The 19632-nt window shown below is 43.1% G+C and overlaps 1 protein-coding gene across 3 annotated transcripts in view; it reads left to right on the top strand.

Moving 5' to 3' along the window:
- The window catches only part of GPAM (glycerol-3-phosphate acyltransferase, mitochondrial), a 921522-nt gene that overhangs the window by 867814 nt on the left and 34076 nt on the right, over positions 1 to 19632 (top strand). For all 3 annotated transcript variants that reach the window (XM_044055836.1, XM_044055838.1, XM_044055837.1), the window contains exon 20: positions 13020 to 13209. In XM_044055836.1, the coding sequence (XP_043911771.1) occupies positions 13020 to 13209 (190 nt within the window). The remainder of the gene's footprint in view (positions 1 to 13019; positions 13210 to 19632) is intronic.

Here is a 19632-nt window from a genome sequence, read left to right as displayed (position 1 = left end):
TGTGCAGCGTTCAACCCCAGGGCACTGAAAGAGCAGAGGTCGAAGCTGATCCTGGCGGGACTTCTACCCCGGATTCGGCCGGCCTCCTCTCTACCACTCCTGTGGCTCCATCACAGCCTGTGATGGTTGCCACTCCCCCCCTGCCTCCGACTGGGACTCAAACTCCCGCCAAAGTGTCGGAGGACAGGGAGGCCAGGAGGAAGCGGAGGAGAAGCACCAAAGCGGGCGAGACCTCCGTTGCCCCACCAGCTAAGCGGGCTTCTCCCTCCATTGCTTCTAGGTCTCCTCCTCCTCGGCTCCGATCCTTCTTTCTCCCGGGCCCGAGGAGGAGACCCGATCTCCGTCGAGGTCATCGAGGTGGCACTCCAGGCCTGCCTCGGTGGCCTCTTCGAGATCCACATCTAGTTTATCTGATGCAGACTTGGACCAGATGATGCGAAGGTTCATCCAGGCCCAGCTGCAGATGGGAGTGCTCTTGCCTCCCCTCAGGAGCTCGACACCTTTTCCACCCAATTGCTCCTTCTCCGACCCGCTACCGGGTTCGGCCGCTCGAGCCGAGCAGCCTTGGAGCCGGGGTGGGTCGGCGCCGACAGTACTGTGTGCCGGATCCGACCCTACCCTCAGTCTGTCGGATCCGACCTCTCGGAGCCGTGGTCCGAGCTTTGGATCCGGGGATTCAGTGTGCCTTGGCTCCGTCCAGGTCGGAGCACACTGGTCCTCGGATCCGACGGTCTCAGCGCCGGCTCCGATCCCTTCATCGGATCAGTGGGAGCCGACTCGGATCCATTGGAGAGTGGCTCTCCCTCGGCATTCGATGTTGTGGAGAGGGCTCTGTTGAGAGCATCCGGACCCCTGCCCTTGCATCGACTCCTCCTGCACTCCCTCTCTGCTGGGCCAGGCTTCCATCACCCGGCCAAAGGGACAGCCTGCTTCGATGTCACAGATAGTTCCATTGGAACAAGATGTCGCTGGCGTGGGCTCCTCGGACAGTCCCCGAGGAAGCTCCCGCAAGCATAAGTGCAAAGGAGGCACGTGGACTCCCTGAGTCCTTAACCAGACACGGACTTGGAGGAAGGGAAGGCTCCCCAAGATCACCCTGAGGATGTCTCCTTTGGAGACATCATGGAGATGCTAAGAATCAGAGGTGGGTGGTCTGCCCCAAGTCTTCATCTGGAGTCCGTGTTTCTGGAGGCATTGAGGCAGGCCGTCTACCTCCTGGGTGTCCCCTCCAGCCGATCTCCTGGTGGACCTTATTACCACCATGGCATGGATGGATCCGGACACCGTGGAGCCAATACCCAAATGGCCGGATAGGATTCTTAGCCCCCTCTGACCGGTCTCATTGGATTAAGGGCCCCTGTAGATGCCATGTTGGCGGCAGCCACAAAGAGGAATTAGCTCAGGAGAGTCCCTCAGTCCATCCACCGAGCAAAGAGTCTCGTTTGATGGATCGCTTAGAAGCGAGTCTTTAGTTCAGTGTCCTTCTCAGTAAGGTCTCTGTACTATATGGCACATGTCATAAGGATGCAGCGGGATCTGATCAAAGAATACGCTGCATCCCTGAGTCCATGTCGGAGGAGGATAAACATTTATACTCCACCCGAATGGCCACTCTAAGATCTATTTCTAAAACCTGTATGCGGCTATTGTCCCACGCCACAGAGGGAGCCGCTAGGGCCAGCGGAGCAGGCCTAGTCATGAGACGTCAGGCCTGGCTCCGTCATTCGACTTTCGGAGCCCTTTAAAGCGCCCTTCGCGCCCCTTCTTCCGGTTCTGCCCTTTTGGCAAAACAGTTCGCGAAACGCTTGTCCAGAGCGAGAAGGACGGGAAGGCGTTGTCTGCCGTCAGTCCGCTTCTCTGCTCCCCAGCGGTCCTTTTCAAGGAACCAAAAGGGTCAGAAGAAGATGTGGTTCGAAAAGCACAACATTCCCAACCAGCTCGGACAACCAGTCCTACCGTGGCAGAGGTGGACAGGGAGGCGTCGCCCTAGGGGCAGAGGGGTTCGAGAAATTTGGTCCAGAGAACCTTTCTCTGAGCGGCCAGCGCAGCAACCCTGAGGGTTGCCCGACTGCTCCACTCTGGAGGCAGTCGGGGGTGTTTCAAGCATCTAGCGGCATGGGAGTCCCATCACAACAGACCGCTGGGTGCTTCGCATCATATCCAGAGGGTACAAGATACCAATTCTCCATGTCCCCAATCCAAGAACCTCCCGATGTACCACCCGATCACAGGAGGCGCAGCGCAGAAATACAGCAGCTGCTAAGAAAAGAGCCATCCAGCCCGTCCCCAAGACCAGCTCGGATTAGGGTTCTACTCAGGTTCTTTTGGTGCCAAAAAGGCGGGGATCTGAGACCCATCCTAGACCTTTCCGCTTGAACCTGTCAGTAACCAAGGAAAAATTCGAATGGTCACTCTTCAGTCTATCCTCCCCTTCTGAGGGAGAACGATTGGATGTGCTCTATAGACCTCAAGGATGCGTATTACCACATCTTAATGGACAAGCGATCCAGGAGGTTCCTTCGCTTCGGCTGGGAGCCAGTCACTACCAGTTCAGGGTCCTTCCTTTGGCCTCACCACAGCCCCGGGTGTTCACTAAAGTGTTAGCAGTGATTGCGGCCCACCTGAGACTCCAGGGAATTCAGGTCTTCCGCACCTGGACGACTGGCTCCTGACCGCACCAACAAGGCATCTACTTTGCACAGCCCGAGACTTCTTTCTCCATCTAGCCCCACAATTAGGCATTACTATCAATGTCGGCAAATCCCTACTGGCTCCAACACAGATCATAGAATTTATAGGTGCCAGAATAAACACCAGAGATTTGCGAGCCTTCCTAACTTTGGAGAGAATCAGAAATCTTCAACTCCATGTGCGGGCTATCCTTCTTTCAGAGGCTTCACCAGCAGAATTGATCCTGAGGGCACTAGGCTCTATGGCAGCAGCGATTACACTCCTTCCATGCCGCTTGAACATGCGAGTCCTACAATGGACTCTGTTAGTGCAATGGTCCTTCCTATCACTCCTCTCCACCATCCCATTGCTATCAGCAAGGCTTGCAGAAGGCGTTACTATGGTGGCTCCAAGCATCAAACTTCCATGCGGGCCGACCCTTCTGCACCTCTCCCCATCGCCACGGTGACCACGGGCGCTTCCCGCCTCGGGTGGGGGGGGCATTACTCAGGCAGGACAGTCCAAGGCACGTGGAATGATACAGAGACCTCCCTGCATATCAACGTTCTGGAGATGAGAGCAGTGCTGTTAGCGTTGCAAGCACTTCAGAGCTTCCTTCCCACAGGAACGATTGCAATTCACTCAGACAACATGTCATTGGTCTGGTATATCAACAAACAGGGGGGGAACCAGATCTTATCCTCTTTGCCGCAAAGCCATGAGAGTGTGGGAATGGGCGATCACCACCAACCGCTTTCTGATTGCAACGCACATTCCTGGGAGGACCAACATCCTAGCGGACAAGCTCAGCCGCACCCTTCTTACCCCCTACGAGTGGTCTCTCAATCCTCTAGTAGCGAAGCAGATATTCGCAACATGGGGGCAACCCTGCTGCGATCTTTTGCATCTCCATCAAGCGCCAAATGCGACAATTTCTTCGCTCTAATCCCCACCAGGGAATCTCCAAGAGGCGCTCTGGTGCATGCAGCCACCCGGTCTACTCTATGCCTATCCTCCTCTTCCAATGATGTCACAACTGTTACAGAAAGCCTCGCGATTGGGAAGCAAAATGATTCTCATTGCCCCATTCTGGCCTCGACAAATTTGGTTCCCTTACCTGTGGTCTCACCTTGTGAATCACCCTTGGATTCTAGATCCCATCCCGGATCTCATCTCCCATCCATTGGACTTGCCAACTCCAAACCTGGACAATCTGAAACTGACAGCTTGGTTGCTCCAGTTCCACTCCTAGTTAGGACTCGGTATCTCTTCACAAGTCAAAGCCATCCTCGTGGCAGCACATAAGCCCTCCACCAGGAAGGTATATCACAGCAAATGGAAACGTTTTCCATCTGGGCGGGCCAAGAGCTAGATCCCTTCGCCCTCTCACATCCATTTTAGATTTCCTAACTGAACTCTTTCAAGAAGGTGCTAGTTGTTCAACTGTCAAAGTGCAATTGGCAGCCATTTCTCATTATCATGTGGGACATGATACAGGACCCTTGATGTCAGCCAAATTGTGTAAAACCTTTCTCAAGGGTACCTTTTTACTTAGACCTCCTGTAAAAGAAGCCATACCCCCATGGGATCTTACTTTAGTTCTTCAAGCCTTGACTGCTCCACCCTTTGAACCCGCTGCTACAGTGGACCTCAAATTCTTGTCATGGAAAACGGCATTCCTTGTAGCCATTACTTCTGCGAAAAGAGTGTCGGAACTTCAGGCTCTTTCCGTAAAACCTCCGTATCTGATCTTTCATCCTGATAGAGTGTACCTCAGGATCAATCCCTCCTTTCTTCCCAAGATAGTATCAGAAACCAACATAAACCAATCCATCAATTTACCGGTTTTCTTCCCTAAATATCAAAATAAGGGTGAATACGGGCTGCACTCATTGGATGTTCATAGGCAGCTTTTTTATACCCATAGGGCTGGCCATAGACAATCCGACCAGCTGTTCGTTTCCTTTGCCAAATTTAATTTGGGGAAAGCTATCTCTAAAGTATCTTTATCTCGCTGGATTTCCCAATGTATCCTGCTAGCTTATCAAGCCTCGGGTAGGCCCGCACCAGAAGGAGTTCATGCTCATTCCACTCGCTCCATTTCTACTTCTGCGGCTTTCAGGTCTAGAGTTCCCTTGGATGATATTTGTTCTGCAGCCACTTGGGCTTCATCTCATATCTTTATCAACCACTACAAGCTAGACCTGCTTTCTAGAGGGAGAGCATCCTTTGACTCTGCGGTGCTTCGTAATATCCTTCCATGATGTCCACCCAGGGTGCAGGTAGCTGGGGACTCTGTCCCACAGGTTGCAGACAAATGAACATTCCTACTTCAGATTTAGAAGTTATGTACTCACCATAACGTTCCATCTGAGTAGGTAGTTCATTGTCTGCAACTCCCTTCCTTCCCCCTGACCTTCTTGGATCTATTAGTATTTTTTTAGATATCCTTTGTCGGATATATATGGAGAGGCAAACTCGATCTGAGGTCATGGAGGGGTTAGCAGGGGATTATGGGTGAAGGGAGGGGCTAGGAGCTCGGATCCATTAGCTTGAAACAAGTTGCCGGCTCAGATCCGATATCGGATCCGTAACCCAGAGGTTGCAGACAAATGAACTACCTACTCAGATGGAACGTTATGGTGAGTACATAACTTCTAATTTATAACAGCTTGGGAAGATGTTTAAGGATGCATTATTTCTTGGAGCTGATGATAGACACACAGACCAGCCTTCCTGAAGATGTTGTGAGGCAGCAAGTAAAAGAATATCCAAGAAGTTTTAGGAGGGGCATAACGCACTTCTAGGCAATGGGACGAAGGAAGCTGTTTAGTAAATAGGATCTGCAGTTTATCTGCTAGTTAAGGAAACTGACAGATAAAATGTTCCTCAGCCTTTTTGTTATTTTATTCCCTGTAGTTACACTTTATGTTCTAAGCATTTTAAGAAATATTGCAGGTTACTTCCTATTTTGAGGATGTCATATCGATGATGCCAAATATGAGTTTTGTCCTTTATATGTACATTATTTAAAGCCTAAACATCCGTGAAGAAAAGTTGAAAAGAAACACCATTGAAACATTCACTATAACACTGTTTATTCAGTAATAAAATGTTTTAAAAAACAAATTTCACTGGTAAGCATTTTCGTTCCTAACTAGAAGTTCTTTTGTCTGACAATTATCAAAGTGAAATTTGTCATGCAAATAAAAACACCTTTATTAAATTATCACTTAAGACATAGGCAAAGAAACATTAACAGAAAAGAAAACAAGCCATTTTAACATTTTCCCATTTAAGTGCAATGCACATCACATGTATTTTGTTTGCTGCTATCTTCAGTCCAACATTATGTACATCACTCAGTTCCTGCCTTCCCTTAAACCTCACTCCTCCTCCTGAACATTATTATTCATGTGTTTACCTCTTTCCTCTCTATCCCACCTCCAGCATTTGCTAGCTACCTTTACTTTGGGTATAAGAATTAGTTGCTCTTCACTTTGATCATTGTTTGAAGAGGTGCTGTTAGTGAGGAACAAAAGTCCTTACTAGTGAAATTTCCTCATTTTAAAATGTTTACTGAATAAATTGGGTTGCAGGTGTTAACAGTAAATGTTCTGTTGGTGCATCTTTTCATTTTTTGGTATTCGTTTCACACTGGAGTAAAGATTGTTGCTATTCCTGAGGACATTTGTTGTCAGATTTTACCATTAATAACTTTAGGAGCTACTAGCAAGGTAGGTGTTACTGTAAAGGCCCTGCTTTTCCTGTTACAGGTTGAGGAAGCATTGCTATGGGAAACCATATGAGTATGTTTTCTTACATCAGCTGAACCAGATTGACACATCTGAGCAGCTCTGCATGCATGTTTCCTTGGTGGATGAGTTTTTTAAACATAGTTAACCTCTGATTTCCATTTGACAGTAACCATTCATTTTGATCTTAGTTAAAGCTAGGTGCTACCGTAAGCATTCAGTAGTTAACAACAAATTGAACTGAGTACAAGCTTTGCACCTTAGTTATTAACCCTGATTATTCTAAAAGGACTTTGTCTGTATGCCTGCATGAACATAACCATCTCACAAATAACCATTCACAGGTTGTCACCCCTCCCAACTACAGAAGTTAACATCTGCTTTATTTACTCTTCATACAGTTACATGCACCTACATTTCATTATTAGTGTCCTTAGCTATGTTCTGCTCTTTATACCTGACTGACGTAAGTATCATTGGCATACCTCCATTTCCTTGATTATTGCATAGTTAGAATTATTTAACAAGACAAATCTTCTCCACTTATTTGTCTTCATTTACTCCACCTCTACCTCTGTCCACGTAATACACCTTGCTTTTTCCTCTTCTCTATAACCACTGAAATTTCATGTTTCACCAAGCATCGTGTCTCTTTCTGCTGCTACTTACATTCTATCAAACTATCAGTGTATACTTTCACCTCTTTGTACCACTCCTACTGCAGTTTACTTGGCTAACTATGAACTTAGGAGTGGCTACCCCAATGTCACCATCCCCAGGATTCAATAATGCCTACACTAAGTGTACACTGTTCTGAGTGAACACACAACACAAACATAACTCACACCTTCTTCCTCCTAATTTTAGTTTTCCTACTGATATTCTTGCAGCTTTAAATATTGACAGGAATTTATAAAGGTTACCACAAAGTGTAGACTACATGTACACTTAGTGTAATCTTTCTGAGTGACAAAAGCACAGCAAATGTAATAAGAATGTTCTTGAATACATATTGTGTGCACATAGCGTAGGCTTTATTGGATCTGGTCCCTTGTATTTATTTTAAGAGCAAAGTATTAATGCCTCAACTCTACTAAAAAAAAAAATCTATTCACTACCTCTCAAAAATCCCACAGTGTGGTGATGGCCACACCAACCCAGGCCATGAAAACTCGACAATTAATTTAAATAATAAAGAACCACCCCTACAAAAATGTGACTTTACTAACCTTCCTTCAACTGTCATTAAACAACCACCTATCCCTACTATTAAAAGTAGCATTTAAAACCCCTTCACCCCATTATTCTTCCACTGGTCTTCCTAAACAATCAAATATTGTTATTATCAACCTCCATAGCATTTGTAACAAAATACAGACCTGCGTGCCTGTATGTCACAGTATAACCCTGATATTTTTGCCGTCACAAAAGCCTGGCTTAAGCCTAACATTAAAGATTCTGAACTACTCCTTCCTGACTATGGTGGTGTCAGTGCTGAAAGGCCCAACATGAAAGCAGGAAGGATGGCCTTAATTAATCCAAGTTCATACAGTCTGTCTTCTTGTTCACACCTCCCAACATTCCAAAATACTGAAATAAGGTTAGCAATAAAAACAATTATGTTTTGTTACAGTCTGTATCCCACCTGGGAATAATGTACCAACTTTAGAAGAAATTCTCCACTGGACAACTAATTTACACTCACCAACTTAAACAACCCAAAACCTTTCCAACTTCAATAAAGACTCCATCAATACATTGAAAGGCTTTAAGTGGTCTGCCCTAAAAACCTTTTCACTCAACAAGGTAGCCAATACTTGTAAGACATTATTCTTAAATACTCTAAGCAGTGACTTAAAATTAACCATGCACCATGGCTCACTACCCATACAAAAACTACAAAATCTAACAGAGACAAAGCTTGGAAAGAATGGCTTAAACTTAAAATTTTGCAATCTGCGTTAAAAATAAAAAGAAGTTAACCTAGATAAAAAAAATATTATAGCCATTTACAACTTCAACACAAAAATGACCCAAAAAATTCTGGACATCAGTACATAACCCTTTACGTTTTGTCTCAAACAGCTCAACCCTTGTCATAGTAGCTCTCCTGTAGAAATTGAAGCCTTATTTGGTACCTTCTTCATGGAAAGCATTTCCTCCCCAACAAGAAACTCTTCACCCCCAAACAATGCTTCTTCAACCCCCGTAATAACATCCATTCCTAGTAATCCAGCAAATAGGTTAGACCAAAACCAACATTCTCCATACACTGTACACACTACCACTTCCTGTATTCCACCCCCAGCATTTCCACATGAACCTAGTTCACCACTGTCCACTTAGGACCTGTCTCTGTGTCAGTGATAAAAAAACCTTCTACTTTAAACTCAAATCTTGTTCCACTTTAGCTGACAACCTCCTGCCTAAATAGTTAAAGATAGCTGCTGAAGTCATAGGGTACCCAGTCTCTATCCTTATCAGTGGATCAATAGCTGAATGCTGTGTAATGTCACTATGGAAAAAAATCCTGTGTTATCCTGCTTTTATATAGGTGACATATTTGCTGATGTCTCTGACCTCTGACCAATGGAAATAGTATCACCTCTGTTAAAAATTTTTGAAAAATGTATTCATAGGCAAGTCTTCCACTATCTTCTACAAGAACGTCTTTTAATATCTACCCAACATTGCTTCTGCCCAGCACAAAGTACAACTACTGCATTCCTACCATTCACACACAGACCTCAGTCCATTTTCTCACCCTAATCACCTGAATAAACTGTCTCAACTTGGCCGGCCTCTTCTTTATTACTGTGGTTCAATAGTTATTTAACTGACAGGCTTCAGTCTGTGAAATGGTGGAATACTCTCTCTCTCCATACCTGAAAGTCTGCACTGGTGTACCCCAAGACTTTATTCTTAGTCCCCTCCTCTTTAATATCTTTATCTCTTGCACAGTGTGTTGATACTGCACTTATATGTGCATCTAATAACTTCCCTCAACTCCTGCGTATCACACAAGAATCGTTTCCTCAGTTAAGAAATGGCTCCATAATGCCCAGCTGCTACTCATCCCTAAAAACAAAGATCATTACTGAATGGAAGCGCTTACCAAGTATTTGTTTGAATAAAGTAATTTTACCATTTTATTATATATTTTTTGTCATTTTGTTTTCTTTTGGAGTATTTACTTTTTTTGTTTTAGCCTTTTTAGTAAAATTTACTGATATTTTTTGCCAAATCACACATGCCTGATAAAACAAAGTTCAAAATCTTTTCACTAAACAAAACTGAAATGGAAATAGTGTCCTGTACAAAACGTCTTGGAGTGATTATAGATGATAACCTTAAATTTGGCCTGATGGTTCAAAATAACACAAAAATGACTCGCCAAAAATTAGAAATTCTATACAAGCATAAAAACTTCCTTGACAACACCACTAAAACCACTCTTGCCACTACCTGCCTTCTCCCATCTCTGTTATATAGTGCAACTATCCTAACCAGCTTTCAGGCTGCAGTTAAAAATAAGCTGGAGGCATGCTGTAATAAGGCTGAAACTTTGCCACAATTATAATGCAGCCACCACTGTATTGCCCTTAAGGCTTTGAGCTGGCTTAACCTGATTTATGACTTAGATTACATGCAGCTAATCTGCACACACAATATTATTCATAAAGCTGATGAATACCCTGATTTTACTCCTGTTCTCCATTCCTGTCACCGTGATACTGTGTAGCTGTAATGAACAATAACATCTTTGCATATGTAAACCCCAAAAATCCTCTGGCTAAAATCTGTACTGATAATCTGGTGCTAAAAATGGAACTGTAACCCAGTGCAAATCAGATCTACCTCTAACCTCTCCAACTTAAAATTACTACTAAAAGACCACCTAAATAAAATCTGGATCTGCTACTGAACTACCCCATGCTGAACAAGTTAGGGGGGGTGCGGGGGCACAACCCCCACATTGGGTGTGGGGGCGGCCCTCACTTCTTGTCGACCAAATGAACTGTCGACCAACTGAAAGTCGATCATATGGCCTGTCGACCATGTGATAGGGATCTATATATATATATATATATAATGTGTGTATGTATGTATGTACAAATGCATATATATATGTGTTTGTTTATGGGATTCTATTAACTGAATGTACATTTTGTTGAATCTGGAGAGGAAGTAATGTTTCATTGAATGTGCATTTTACTGAATGTGTAAATGCATGAACTGTGTTTCACTGAAACAGTGTGGGGTTGTCTGTGAGTCGATGGTAGTTATTATGCAAGGGGGTGTAGGGCTTCCCCTACCTGTGAGTAGATACTAGGTGTTTTTGCATGTTGTGTGCCTTTCAGCCAATTTGTATTGTTTGCAATCGTGTGTGCCTGTACAAATGGCTACATTTCCAGTATTTTCATTGTAATGCCATTCATTGAAATTACTTTTTCCTGAAATGTGTATACAAGGAAAATTTTCAGTGACTCGTAGTTCTTTGAAATGCATGCAGTGAATGAAAACAAACATATATGCATTTGTAACAGTGCTACCCCAGAGCTCTTTTACTATTTACCAAGGCCATTCCACTCCAAGCAGTCATATACTTGTATGTCATTATTTTTGAAAATGGAGAGTGCAGTAACATTGCACTCTAATTATCCTTTGCATAAATCAGATGTATGCAGAATTAGTTGTTTGAACTAGATGTGCTCCTTTATTTTTCACAAAAATCTTCTAATATTGTACATGAAAAATATCACAGTTTGTGCATTTTATTACTATCCCAGTTTCACATTTCTCAATCTTTGTAGTTACTTGCCATGTGTCCGTGATCCGTAGTGTTGTATACCGTATACTCAAATCATTATAATTCAGATTTACTAGTTATCCCATATTTTAAACACGTATGTGCCATTTTCTTGCTGCTGGACCTGCATGCCCTGAATTAATACTATTTGTATTTGTAAACTTTGATAAGATGTTAAATGCTTCCTTTCTAACTTTCCTTATACCCTCAATCAGCTATCGGGTAATCCAACATACCACTGAACTCTCTAGTGAAGTCACCTTTATCACCCAAACTAAAAATGAAAAAAATGCTTCTTTGTGTACATCATTTCACCCATCAGATAATTTATTCCTATAGAGTATTTTACTATTGCAACACGATAATTCATACATCTCAAGTTATGTGGCACTAACATTCCCATATTTAATGGTAGCAAGGTCCCTTCAAGTCAGATCTAACCTCAGATGTCCTTTCCTAAAGTGACATATTTGTTACCATGGAAGTCAGCCTTACCCAGCCAGTCGGATTAAGGACTTGCATCCATCCTCTTCTTTTGATATCCTATCTCTTTTTACCTGTCAGATCTGCCCTTAGTATAGCTAGCAAGAGACATAGGAATCCTTTAGCCTTATAATGTTATTCATTAGTGAAACAGAGGTCAGTTTGTTCAAGGTTTAGTCATTTAACATCATGCAGCCTCCCTTCCTCTGTGAGAAATACAGTTTACATTTGCACATTTGTACTCTGATTATAGTTAACTTACACAAAATTGCCTCCGTAGTTATGCTGTCCCATGGACAAGTTACCCAGTTGGGCATATTCATTCTTAACCTAGGTGTCCCTTAGGAGAGAGTCACTTAGTCTTTTTGAGAAGTATCTGAACAACAGAGCATCACTCTGGTCCATTGCACAGATTTTGCATATCATCAAGTCTTTCGGCTTTTCCCGGTTAGGGGTCGCCACAGCGGAACTCCGATCCGCTTATGATTGGTAGTTGATTTTACATGCCGAGTTACCAGCCCTGATGCACAACCTTCAATGAAGGTACGTCCATTCATGCATGTCTCCACGCAGAAGATGCTCTAATTGAGAATTGAACCGGACAGTGTCTTACTGTGAGGCGACAGCGCTACCTCAGCACCACCACCGCGGGTGCACAGATTTTACATATAACGTCCACAATCACCATCTTCTTTCCCCTGTTCTAGAGGTTTCTGATATGGTTTTGTAGTGTAGATATGAAAGAATAACCTTTTGAGCTATTCAAGATAAGCTAAAACACCAAGCAGTAAATAGCAAGAAATATTTGGAAATTAAATGCCAAACAGTAGTAGTTATCCTATTTATAAAAGTTTCACCCAGTAAAGATTTGTTGTTTTGGTACAAAGAATGCTAAGCTGTTTTTAATATCAGAAGTGAAGAAATTTTGATAGCAACAAGATTTTTTACTACTCTTCACTACTACGTTTTTTTCTTCAGTATGTATTTTATGAACTTTCTATTATCTGTTGCTTGAAATGCCTGGTTAGTGTTTTCCGTAAAATGCAGTGTCTGCATCAAGTTTAATTGCTTATATCAGTTAGGTATTTATACAGTGAGGGATAAGAGAATGATGTATTTCTGTTTGCACATAGTTGAAATTAACATGACAGAAGTATGCATTGTGTGACTGCCTTCAAATATAAGTTGTAAAACGCTAAGCTAAAGTGCTTAACTTGTACATTGACATATTGCAAATGATGAAAATGTCATGCAACATGTTGATTCCATTTTTATTATTATTTATTAATATTTTTTTAAAGATAAGTCAGCTGCAAGAGCACAAAGAGTTCATCACCTTCTTGCAGAGACTGCTGGGACCTTTACTTGAGGCATATAGTTCTGCCGCCATCTTTGTTTACAATTTCACAAGTCCCGTGTCAGAAACGGAGTATATGCAGAATCTGCACAAATACCTGATTGCACGAGTTGAAAAGCAGCTTTCTGTGTATGGTAAGTTATAACCGATTTTCATCCTGTCGTTGTTCATGCCTTCAGTACAGTTGATTGCACATTTACTTTTGAGGCTAATAGTTCTGAGCATAGTGAACACATGTGGAGCGTGCGTTGTTCTATGGGATTAACACTGCATTGCACAAGGCGGTCATTGCTTTAAATATATGGGTTTCAGGTGAAACTGTGAGCATTGGACCTATCTTTTTGTATGTAATAGCGCATGAGCTGATATGAAAAGTCCTATCATAATTGGATCTCCAGCTCTGCATTGTATACGAAGCATAACTACCCAGAAGGCTTTACACATTCATGTTATCCAGACTCTCTTAAGAGTAATAGAATGTGATATGCTAAACTGTACCAATCAGAAGTCTGCTACTAAGCTGCTAGCACGATTTTTCTGTTCGTTCTTATCTGTGATACAATGGTGTTGGTCAGGATAGTGAGCAAAGTTCATAGACTGCGGATGGCCGATTAGCCTTCATGAGGTGTATATTCAGACTGGACTGTTTACAAGGAATGCTTACCACATGACATGCAACTTCCTGTAGCTCGGTCATTAACATGTAAAGCTGTTTTCTCCATACATTGCCTCGGCAACCCCCCCCTGCTGAATTTACATCGTGCACTACTATGTCATGTAAAGGCGGGTTCTTACTTCTCCAGACATAGTCTAAATCCTGCAGCATATGTAACCCTATGCTCTACACCATTCTTCCTTTCTGCAAAGCAGAAATGATACGCGACGTCTGAAACAGAAAAAGAGATTGGAATAACTTAAAATACATGGCTTTAAAATGGGTATAGGGGCACAATACAAAATTTTAGTCACTCAATTCCAACACCGGAACTGCAGTTCAAAACATGAGATAACTGTATTAGAGCAAGGGAGGATCTGTTGTAAAGATATTAGCCAGATTATTTTGGAAAGATAGGAATGGCAAAGGATTTTTTTTTCACAAAATAAGTGGTGGAAGAACATGATAAATTCTTATTAGAAGCAGGAAAAAACTGTTGTTTAAAATATAAATCCTTATGTTGTGCAGTGGATAGCTAACTATTCTGACATAACTCACATGATTAGAGTTGCAGGTGCTAGTTATGAGAGCAAAAAAGTTAGCAGTCGTACATTACAGGACTCAAAGCTGGGTCCCTCCTATTTCACATATAAGTTTGCAGACAACTGTAAATTGGATGTTGCAATCTTTTCTTATATCTGACTGGTTGATTAGTTTTGCATAGAGTTTTTGCTTAACAGAGGCATCCCAAGTACCACAGGCTAGGCAGCTGGACAGTAGCCAGCCAACAGCTTACTGGCTGGGGGATGCTGGACTTTCTTGTAGCCGCACACATACCAGTAAGAGTCTACAGACCCTTTCCACTCTTAGCATGGGTCAATGGCGTAGGTTGGAGTAGACTGGGTCCACAACCCACTTAGCACCAGCACATACCTTTACCCCATTTTGGCAGCATTAGACAACATGACCAGAAAAACCTAGAGCTAGTTTTCACACCATTAGGTGGCTAGCCATGATAAAGCGTGTAGACCGTGGTCCATCTATACCATAGTTGTTGCCTGAAACAATTGGTCCACATGACTTTTCCCCGATAGGGGAAGGGGAGAAATTTGTGAGAGACAGGATGAAGGCCAGATGAGACACGGGCATCCAGCCAAGAGAGTGAGGGACTACATGATTGAAGATTGGCAATAGTGAAGCATAACTTCTGCTGAAAGTATAAAACTGTTCCCCGATAGGCACTACCTAAAGTATGTCCACCCAAAACTCTGTTCATTTTTGAATACAGTGTGTTGTCATACCTTTGAAGTTCAACTTGGAAACTTCTGTTTGAACACAGTGCCTTCCATCCTTGAGGTGGAAATGCCCAGCATGTTTTTGGGGTTAAAAGGAACCCACACAGATACAGAGTGAACATGCAAACTCCACACATACAGTGACTGCTGGTCAGAAGTGAACCCTGAACCTTGTACCTTTAAGGGGAAGACCATAAACGTTATCCCACCTTGGCTAAGTGAGAATCAAAGGTGCTACAGCCAGCTGGCAGAAAGTGTCTGAAGTAATGTTTGACAGAAGAATGCCAAGTAACCTGTAAAGTCAGATGAATGCAACAATGGTGTAACCAGTGCTTCTGTATGGCACAGAAACCTGTGCAGTAAAGGGAGAAAGCTTGTGATGAAGTTAAGTGCCTAAGATGGGTATTATTGTGGGGCAAATGATGAAATAAGGATATCAGAGTTGAAGCTAAAGCAGCACCCATTGCTCAACAAGAACACATTATGGTGGTTCCGTCATATGTACAGGAATGCAGAAGATGGTTTGGTATGTATCCCAGAACAACCCCATCTCTGGAACAGACTCCCCATTCATGTGAACCAGAGTTCCTCCCTAACCCAATTCAAGTGCAACTTGGACAATTGGATGGGGAACAGGAATTGCATCTTTGATTTTGCATGTGCATCTCTAAAGGACACAGGCAGCCTGTAAATGGTTCATCCCCTAGACCCCTGCTTGTAAGTGTTTCATCTCCCAAGCCTCTGCTTACGCTTATCAAGGATACCAGAACTCGTCAGAGACGTGGGATGCACGGCTAGGCTTAAAAAGGCCCTCGTAGTCATTAGCCTAGAAAACACCTAAGAACCTGTAATGAAGATTTGGAAGAGACAGGAAGAAGGCAAGAGGAGACGAGGACATCTAGCAAAGAGATGAATGTACTGCATGAAGATCTGCAAATGTGGGGAATGCCTTTTGAAGAAAGTAGGAGAGTGTCTGTGAGTTGAGATGACTGGTGAGAGTAGGTGTAACACCCCAACCCCATGGGAAAAATGGAGTTGTTGATTTTGGAAGTTGAGTATTGTTCATTCCTCCACTGACTCATACACCTGTGACTAAATTTGCCAGTGACTTCAGTCTGGATATTGTCATACATTCACCCCATGATTTGGAACCAGCAAGAACTAATCCTTACAAACTAGTAATATATAGAAAAGGGGTTAAAATGAAATATTGAACGTCAGTATTTTCTAATGTGATAAACCACTCTCATCTACAACTTGTAGTGCAGCCAATACCCCACTCCAAACCAACATGGTAGTCTGTGTTTCCCATCTGACCCCAGTCAGGTTAGATTTGTGAGGGAGGGCCACTTGGCACTGGGTGTTTAGGTGACAGAGTGGCTGAAAATGAGGCGTAAATCAGATACTCTGTGGGCTGTTCTGTTAGTGGACACTGAGAAAGCCTTTGATTATGCGATAGAGCCATACCTTTTTCAAGTGTTAGACAGCTTTCACTATTTATTTAATCTTATAAATGCATTACAGTCCTTGCATCTTCGTTCTTTTGTAGTAGTGGGTACTGAGCCCTATATCTCGCAGTCTTAATATTTTTAAGATGGAATGAGTTAGCAGGGATATCCTTTCGCTTCCCTTTTGTTTGTATTAGCAGTCATGACCTTGGCTTTGGCCCTGGAGCTGTCACATGGAGGTTCACAGGAAGATGTTATGGATGTTTCTATCTGAGGTGACTGTCACATGGAGGTTCACAGGAGGATGTTATGGATGTTTCTATCTGAGGTGACTGTCACATGGAGGTTCACAGGAAGGTGTTATGGATATTTCTCTGAGGTGACTGTCACATGGAGGTTCACAGGAAGATGTTATGGATGTTTCTCTGAGGTGACTTGGTGCACTTAACGTTTGTTGGGGATTTCATTTTCCTTACTTCTTCTCAGGACACCTCAGCTAGATTTGCACCTTTTTCATCTGCTTTGGTAAAATACTTAAAGACTTTGTTGACTGAGCTGTCCCTTATAGATTTAGAACTGTAGCAGACATCAGATTGCGAGTGATTTATTAGTTTGCATTAAAGACCCTGAGACAGTACTTTTACTTTGTTGGGATATTCTTCAGGATTGACATTTTCCTACTGGGTACAAGGTGAAGGAAGGCTCTTAAATCTGTTCTGTCAGATAATAACTGTGTCTCCCATGCCTTTCATTGAACATATAATTTTACAGTCCATCGTCAATTTGTTTCATATTTAGCTGTGTGTACTTTAGGCTGCTGGTCTCCAGTGTGTACTTTGGGCTGCTGGTCTCCAGTGTTCACTTTAGGCTGCTGGTCTCCAGTGTTCACTTTAGGCTGCTGGTCTCCAGGGTTCACTTTAGGCTGCTGGTCTCCAGGGTTCACTTTAGGCTGCTGGTCTCCAGGGTTCACTTTAGGCTGCTGGTCTCCAGTAGGCTGCTGGTCTCCAGGGTTCACTTTAGGCTGCTGGTCTCCAGGGTTCACTTTAACTTGATGTCCTCTTGTCTCCCTCTTCTTTTACTGTTTCTAGTAAGGGACAGGAGGGTTGTTGGTTATAAAGGTAATCTTCCCTCTACCTGCCAGATTCTTACAAAAGTGACTTGTTTGCTTTTCTTTATCCTGTGTCTCTGAACATATCAAACATTAGGTGCAGGTGTCTGCTGCATCAGAGTCATGTGAATTATAGTAGTGATTGTTGCAATCTTCACTTTTGAGATCCCCTGCCATGTAGATAGCCCCTGGTGAGTCTGTCTTTCAAAACTCTTTTCCCCCAGTGCTATGGCTGACGCTGTACATCTAGAGCCAGGACACTGGTAGTATAAGGGGGCATAAGTCTGGTTCAGGGCCACACTAGTGTCATCAAAGGTCTCCAAGAGCCTACTTCCTAAAATGATGCATACTGAAAAGAGAAAGAAGAGAAAAGAAACTGATGACATCGCTGACAATTCAGGATTTCAGAGGTTCTATGCTAGGAGAGGAACTCTCACAGCCCCGAGTATTGAACCTGTTGCGGTTGAGGCATTTGTAATGACCACTCAGTAGGTTCCCTCACCTTTGTTTTCTGACATGTGCTTGAGGACCAAAATTTTAGATTTTCCTTGGTGGAGCATAAACTCTCTTGATCACAGAGGTCTGCATTCTGACTGCCAGAGGTGAAGGTGGTATCCTTAATTTAGAAGGAGAAGAGGTTCCCAGAGATGATGTTGAGGTCTTGGTCACACATCCAAGACCCAAGGCCTTTGCAGTGGCTCATTCAAACTCTGCCTCATCTGGCTAAAACCTTAATTCTAACCTAAAGTCTAAGAGGCCCTTACCAAAACAGACATGCTGTTAGTGCCAGGAGTTCCTTCCAAAAGGAGAGGGGTGGATAATATTGAAGTGGATACCAACTCCTCATAGGTTCTAAAACCAGTGGCCCAATATATGTATAGGCAGATATCCATCAGCTGATGATCTTAACCTGGACACTGAAGATGGCCTTTCCTCTGCTTATCCACAAGAGGACATCTGCTTTGGGGATACTCTCCACAAATAAAAGAAGCTTTTCAGTGGGTCTGCAAGGAGTACAGATAAAGCCAACAAATATAATAGGCTTTCATGGGCTCCTGAACATTGGCTGTTTCTCCAGTGGTAGAGGTCCTGGGTGATGTTTTTGGAAGTGCATCTTTGGAGTTTGGGCCCCCCCCCCCCCCTGCTGCTGAGAAACCTGACCATTCCTACAGGGTCAGAGATTAACTGGTATCTGTATAGAAATTCTTTAACTGATGTAGATGTGGTGTCTTATTTTTGGATTGCTGAACACAATTGTAGGGATTGTTTTGTCAGACATTTGTGCTTAAGATTTTTTTTAGACATTTGTCATTTTTAAAAATCCGTGTCGAGAATCAAAAATGCATAGAGCTTGTCCAAGGAAGAAATTCTTTAACTGATGTAGATAAGGTGTCTTTTTTTTTTTTTTTTTGGATTGCTGAACACAATTATAGGGATTGTTTTGTCAGACATTTGTGCTTAAGATTTTATTTTTAGACGTGTCATTTTTAAAATTCTATGTGGAGAATCAGAAATGCATAGAACTTGTCCAAGGTAAAATGGCGTCTGAGTCCTTGACAGACAGCATTCTTGAGATACCTAAGAAAAATTCAGAGAAACTTAGGCTAGGGGCTTCTGCTGCTGAGTTGGACCAGATGTCCCCATTTTGTCACTTGGTGAGTCCCAAGACCATCCAACTGATGCTGCTGCTACTGCTTCCTATATTGCAACCCTATCAGAAGTCAGTATGGGACAGCCATCTTGAGTGTCTGTCATGTCTGACCACTCATCCTGTCCAGCTGAGAAGGGGGTATCTGTGTCTTTTAATAGCAAAGGGACCATATGGCATACCCCAAATCCTAGTTTGGAAGAAAGTTCCCAGTTCCTTGATTGGGCTCAGGGCTTCCTCATTTTGAGCGGACAGATGTCGCATGTTAGAAGCACCAGAAGACTAAATATACGGACTCTCCTTCAGTCTACCGGGATCCTTAGAAGGAATGGCAGGATTTTATTGAAGGCCTTTTCAGAACTATTATTCTTTTCCTGGCCCTGCTGTATCTCCACCTTCCTCT

Source organism: Protopterus annectens, chromosome 14.part0 (assembly GCF_019279795.1).
Source record: "Protopterus annectens isolate FY-2018-M chromosome 14.part0, PAN1.0, whole genome shotgun sequence".
NCBI classification, from domain to species: Eukaryota; Metazoa; Chordata; order Ceratodontiformes; family Protopteridae; genus Protopterus; species Protopterus annectens.
This window is presented reverse-complemented; position numbering and strand designations above follow the sequence as displayed.